The 6,884-nt window shown below is 36.0% G+C and overlaps 1 protein-coding gene across 1 annotated transcript; it reads left to right on the top strand.

Moving 5' to 3' along the window:
- The first annotated feature begins 2,399 nt into the window (after positions 1 to 2,399).
- Positions 2,400 to 6,641, top strand: LOC149958551 (uncharacterized). The gene is made up of 2 exons (XM_090167211.1): positions 2,400 to 4,237; positions 6,452 to 6,641. Exons 1-2 carry the CDS (start codon positions 2,481 to 2,483, stop codon positions 6,639 to 6,641), a joined length of 1,947 nt encoding a protein of 648 aa, XP_090023337.1. The 5' UTR covers positions 2,400 to 2,480.
- Positions 6,642 to 6,884: the final 243 nt, after the last annotated feature.

The raw sequence follows: 6,884 nt of genomic DNA, 5'->3' as shown, positions 1-6,884 counted from the left end.
TTTTTGTAGGTGTGATTTTTAATAGCACAGCTCGTGCAACCAAAATACCACTTTAATACATGTTTTGACTCTACAGGGTATCCTATAGAAAACGAAAAATAATAAATAACTGAAAAACATTTTATTTGAAAAATTTCAAATTTCTATGGAACATTCCTCTTGCAAGGGGACATTTACATGTGTAAATTTGAATGAACTTAAACCATGTCTTCAAGGTCATTCAAAAACTATCTCGATAACCGTTGGGTTCCCGGATTTGGTTCCAATTAGACAGTTTTTGCTCGCTCTATTATTAGTTCAAATAACTTTGATTTCACAAATTTGACCCATTAGAAGCCGAGAAATTGAAGGTTAATGAATACAGTGTTTGATAAGAAAATAATCTGATTACTTTTAATGTGACTTAAGCAAATAAATACTGAATAGTTTACAACGGCTCAATTAAGCCACCGTCGACTACGACACATGCTTGAGCTCGTTTAACGACGGAGTTCATAGTGTTGTTCAAAATTTCAATTAAAATGCTGCAGAGAAATTTTAAATAAAAAAAACGTTTTTCAGTTATATATAATTTTTGTTTTTTATTATATTAAACACCTATTCACGTTGCACGATTCTTTCGCGTGCCCTTTGATGACTAGAATCAGAGTTTTCTTGGATTTAACGTGTTTTTCTATGTTATCTTTTCACGAAAAAAAATCTTAGGGCTTGACGGTTTTTCGACGAAGTTGTTGTTAAATCAATTTCTCAACGATTAATAAAAAAAAACGAATAATCAACTAACAAATGATCGGAAGTTAGTTACTTTAAACAACAACCACTTGGCTATCTTAAATTGAGGGTGGCTTCTCTCGCACTCAGAGAATCAGAACTCTGAAGTCTTGGGGTCCGTGCGCTCGAGTCTGTCCTCCGGTTTTGTTCCAGGGATTGTTGGGCAGAACTGAAAACCAAAACTTTTTACATTGGTCATTGCTTAAATTGGATTTATGTCTTGTGAAGCCACCACACTCCTGTGCAATTTAACCCGACCACAAGTAATTGGCTTTTCAAGTCACTAGTTGACTTGGGCCTGTTGGTTCATTTCGCATTAGCTTAGCTGATTATTGAGTGCCGAAAAGTTAAAAACGATACGAATATAAAGTAAATAGAAATATCTAAAGTCCTCTATAAAAAAAATTTAATGGAGTTTGTTGGTGAAAAAAAATAACTACTAATGGTTGATGTGTTCAATTACTTGCTCGGAAGATCCTCAAAGCCAATGTTATATTTTAAGTATAGTGAGGTAGGACAACAGCTGAGAGCTGATTAAATAAGAGATGGCACTCTTGTTATAGACTTTAATCTCAACTTGAGGTCATGTTAAAATGTGACATTGTGGCTAAACACCAAAATAACATTTTCTGAATGAGAGGTTACCTAAAGTTAAAAGAAAGCGATTGTAACGAATAGATCGCTTGAGTTTTCTGCGGGCGTTTCCGTTAAAGGTTTTATCATTATCTTCAGTTTTTTAAAGCAATTCAGTTAATGGTTTGGCTTTGCCATATTATCATTTTCCAACACGCTTGTCTCGTTTAATTGTATTCTATTAGGTTAAGTTTAATGATCTATTAACAAAGGCAACCAATTAATGGACACTTCGTAAGTCACTCTTATAAATCAACAAGTTGAATAATTAAAAGTCAAGTTACTAATTTTCTGAAAGATTCATAGCAATTCAATTTAACCAATAAATTTTTGCGGGTAAATCTTCAAAAGTCAAGACGGTTATTTCATTGAATAATAATAAAATAAGCTATGTTAAAATATCTATAGTTGGTGAGTTGGACTCTATAATTAACATGATAAAAACCTATTGTTTAATACTTTTAAATATTTAAACAGAGGCTACAATATATTCTGTTATCGCCAGAGTTTCTACACAGTATTTTCGAGCTAACTACAACTAGAAATTTTAGGATAAAATTCCGCTTTGGTAAAAATTAAATTACTTTTAAAAACTCATTTATTTTCTCTGAGAAATAAATATATTAAGGTTTGCATTTCAATTCCGTGGTTAAATTGCTCATCTTTCGTATTATTCACGGAATGAAATCAAATAATTTACATTTTTGCCGTTTAAAAAAGGTCAAATTACGTGTTATTACCAGAAACGATACGTCTTCCGGTAGGATCGTGTTTCTTTTGTGTTACAATATGTTTTGATAGTCGTATATCCGCTTATATGTAATAAGATTACCTCCTCGATCGCATACGAAAAAGAATTTAACACCTTAAATATCTTATCTCTAATTTGAATATAAATCTTCCAATGCTGTGCATAAAAACGTGTTAAGAAGTTGAGTCCCGATTTTATTTCAAAAGTTGCTTTAGCGCCAACGTCCATATATTAAAAATTTTTATTTAAGTTTAGCTTGATTTAGCTGTAGAAGTGGTTTTTTCTGTTATTTTAAGAGAATATCATTTAACCTACTGAAAGTTTGATGGCGAAATCTGGTGGCTATTTTCGTGGTCGGCTCGTCACTCGATTCCGGACCAATTTGATGCTCATTCTCTATTGCGCTCTAGTATGGTCCACCCTCTACTACCTTCTTATTCGGTTTACTAAGAACAAAACCAAGGTAACCTTCTTGGTTGGACACGTTGAACAAGGATACTTACAGAAAGACGTGGTCAGGGAATGGAATAGCAATTCTTCTCCTTGGATAAACAGTGTTGACAAAGAAACGAATAGCCACGTCAACCGAACGACCGAAATTAATGAGTGGCAATTGTTGCTGGAGCTATCCAATTTAACAAATTTACCTAATGAGTACTGGTCAATGGACGCTAAGGAACAGGAAGGCATGAGTACCGGTACAAGCTGCGTTCGATTTCCCAGTCTCTACGATATCAAACTCAACAACCACTACTGGCAGAAGATAACGACCCGAAACGGGACTTCCTTTTACTTGTACAGCGCCTATTACGACAATCGGTGGCGTGCAGGTGCCAGTGCTCAAGTTCGCATCCTAGGAATGGTCAGCAGATTCGAGCCCCCGCCCACTTTCTGCCAGTTGTGGTTCACCCCCCAAAAGGGCAAAGATGGCAACAAACTCAGGTCTCCCTTGATGAGTAAAGTTAAGTACACCTACGGCTGGGTAAGGCAGTGGGACAGCAATGCGGAAGGGTTACTTCAACCCTTCCTTCTATCTTGTCACGTCCCACTAAAGGAAGGTGCTGGAAGAATTCCTGTCGCCGTCTCCTTGGTCGAAGAACAATGCGATAATCAGACAACCAATCTTAGAGTGAAATACGATAGACCTTTCTCATATACTTCATCCCCAAATTACTCCTCTTCCAGGTCTTCCCCATCCGGCGAGGCAGACCTTGAGAAGAAAGGCCAGTTTGCCGTTTGCGTCAAGGGTCTTAATTTCTTGTACGAAGACGTGAGCGTTCGTTTGGTGGAGTGGCTAGAGCTGCTTCGCATCTTGGGTGCCGAGAAAGTCTTCCTGTACGAGCTACAAATACACCCCAACATATCTAAAGTGCTGCGCTATTATCAAAAGGAAGATAACCTGGTTCATTTGACGCCGATTACCTTACCTGGAGGCCAACCCAACACACCCTTGCTGAGACATCTCTTCTTGAAGACTCGAATAACGGCCAAACGTCGAAACGAAGTCATTCCCTACAACGACTGTCTGTATCGCAATCTGTACAGATACGAGTATTTGGCTCTACTGGATATCGACGAGATCATCATGCCCAAACGCCACCGAGGATGGCGCGACTTGATGAAGGACGTCGTCAAAGCGGCGATCGACGCTCGCAATGACACTCACGCTAGCTACAACTTCCTCAACGTGTTCTTCCTGGATAATATGCAGGACGGCAAAGAGTTAGAAAACGAAACTCGCAAAGTTGGCATTCCGCACTACTTGCATATGCTGCGACACGTGTACCGTTCGATCAACTATACTAAGGCTGGTTCATACATCAAATGCTTTCACAATACGGACCGAGTGGTATGGTTGCACAACCATTTCCCACTGAGCTGCTTGGGTAGCTGCACGACTTGGAGCGTTAAACCGGACGTGGCTCACTTGCAGCATTATCGTGAAGATTGCTTTGAACCGTTAAAAGCAGTTTGTTCCAAAGACTTCAGAGCCTTCACCACAAAGGACACTACTATTTGGAAGTACAAGAACGAATTGATCAAAAAAGCCAATTTGGTGCTGAGTAGACTCGGATTTTTCGGGTAATTTGATTTAGGCCTCAACTGTTATATATCATCAATGTACCCCTTTCTCTTGGTGTCTATTTAAAATAAAATGTATTTAATTTTGATATATTCTTAACAACTTTGTTGCTTGGTAACCGGAAATTAAGTCTTTCATGCGTTGTAAAAGAAGTGCCCAAAAAGTTATCTATTTGCTACGAATGAGTGCCGGGCGATATTAAAAGCATTATTTATTATTATTATTATTATTATTTATTTTTATTGTGCTTAAGAGACCACTCTTCCGGGATACAGTTACAAAAAATAAAATATTGCACAACAGAACCTCCCCCCACCTAAGCAGTGCTTGTATTTAGGGCGAGTGGTTTAAATATTCTTCCACAATTTACAAAAAACACTGAAAAAGATATCAAACATGCCATCAAAATCGCTTAGAGAACTCACAAATCACAGAGATCAAAAAACAAAAAGTGCCGGATTATTTTTTACAATTACTTTCAGTTGTATTTTACACCGTTGAAAAGATTTTTCAGTCTTTAATTCCAATGGTAGCAAATTGAACCATTTTGGTCCGAGATATAGTAAACTTCTTCGAATAATTGTAGAGTTTGCTCTGGGAATTTTTACATTACAGTTATCAAGGAACCGGGTTAAATATTTTTCCCATCGAATTGCGTAATATTGCGGTATACAAAATATGCTGAGACTACAGTCGAAATATTAAGTTGTGCTATATTTAACACCCTAAATTCTTTATATAATTCTACAGTTGAATAGTACCATGGTTTTTTTAGACAAACCCTAATTATTCGATTTTGTAAATTAACAAGAGGGTGTAATGCTATTTTTGTTGCACTGCCCCAACAAATGATTCCATAGTTTAATACAGAATTTACATTGGCATAGTACACTGTCCTTAGTGTATTATTGTTCAGTATATTTCTCAACTGATACAAAGTGAACAATGAGTATCTTAGGGTATTCACAATTTTTTTAATATGAACTTCCCATTTTAGTGTACTATCTATATAAATACCGAGGTATTTAGTATTGTCCACTTTTTCAATATTATGACATCCACAATCATTCAATCTATTACAGTTTTTTTTATGGATTATGATCTTTCCGTCTGTGGGTTGTCCACTATTTGTTATCGAAAAAGTGATGTAACATGTTTTTACAAGATTCAAACTCAAGAGGTGTTCATCCAAAACATTTTTTAAACTATTGAAGCTAATATTAGCTTTCCTATAAGCACTTGACCATGTGTCACCACAATACAGATTTACCATATCGTCTGCAAAAGAAACTAACTTATCAGCATTGGTAGAATTACAAATCATATTAACGTAAATGAGAAATAGCAATGGACCGAGGACTGTGCCTTGAGGCACGCCGCAATTATAAACCTCCTCATCACTACGTTCGTTGCCAATTTTAACTAAAGCCTTTCTGGAAGTTAGGTAGCTGCTAAACCAACGAAGAGGGAGACCCCGAATACCAATATTACTCATTTATTTAATTATAATATTGTGGGACACGGTATCAAATGCCTTTGCTAAATCGATGAAGACAGCTAGTACTTTTTTACCATTGTTTAAATTTTTTTAAATAAAATCGTAAAACAACGTTAGAGCGTCATTTGTCGATAACGTTTTTTGAAAACCAAACTGATTTTTAGAAATTATACCAAAACTATCGAAATAAGAATTTAACTGGTCTTTCATACATTTCTCTATCACTTTAGATAAGTTTGAAAATATAGAAATAGGACGATAATTAGAAATTATATCTTTTGGACCATTTTTATACACCGGTACAATTTCTGCATATTTGAAAACTTTTGGGAAAATTCCAGAAGAAAAACTTAAATTTATAACATACGTTAAAGGGGCTACGATATAATCAATATTATTTTTTAACATCTTAGAAGTTATTTTATCAATTCCTTGCGATTTTGTATTTTTTAAGTCCCAAACAGCTTTTTTAACGTCATTTACATTTACAGGTTTTAAATAAAATGAATGAGAGTAATTAGAATTTACACTTTGGTAACAATTTCCGTCTATGTTTTTAGCTATATTTTTTCCGACATTTGCAAAATACTCATTAAAGGAATTTAGAATCTCTTTAGAGTCATTTTTCATATTTAAATACTTATTATTTACAAACATTCTTTCAGTAACAGTTCTTTTTTTATGAGCATGGTTTAAGGTTGTGCGTTCTGTTAAGATCATCAGAAAACACATGCTTAAGAGCTACTGTTTCTGACAATCCCGGTCAGACAATCCTACCGAACAGATTTACAGTCGCTTCTACCATAAATCCTGGGAATAAAATCAGGATACCAATTGGACACAGGCATTTGGTTCCTGATCATATAACAGCTGCTTTGGGTGCGTTTGGAACATGCAGACGTTGAAAGGTAACTATTGCCGGAACCTAAGAGTCATCGGCAGTCTGTAGTCCTGATGTCAATTCACAGTGTATCAGTAATCATGTATAATGTTCTTCGGCTCCTGAAGCTCAGTGCCCACGAGTTATCTCACTGTGCACAGGTCGTTCGTTTGAAACTATAGGGACATTGCTCATATCTACAGTAACGTGTTTTGGTAAGATAGTGAAGCCACCTACTGGTTTCGGTTCTAGTAATTTTTTTATTGGA

This window comes from Leiobunum rupestre, chromosome 2 (genome assembly GCF_980474605.1).
Source record: "Leiobunum rupestre chromosome 2, qqLeiRupe1.1.hap1, whole genome shotgun sequence".
Classification (NCBI taxonomy): domain Eukaryota; kingdom Metazoa; phylum Arthropoda; class Arachnida; order Opiliones; family Sclerosomatidae; genus Leiobunum; species Leiobunum rupestre.
The sequence above is the reverse complement of the archived record's forward strand: the minus strand, read 5'-3'. Positions and strand labels throughout refer to the sequence as shown.

What these genes read in the sequence shown, in the direction of transcription:
- LOC149958551 (XM_090167211.1), top strand. Translation starts at nt 2,481, where the DNA reads ATGGCGAAATCTGGTGGCTATTTTCGTGGTCGGCTCGTCACTCGATTC. An exon ending in AGTAGACTCGGATTTTTCGG is followed by an intron (nt 4,238 to 6,451) that starts GTAATTTGATTT and finishes CGTTCTGTTAAG; the next exon opens with ATCATCAGAAAACACATGCT.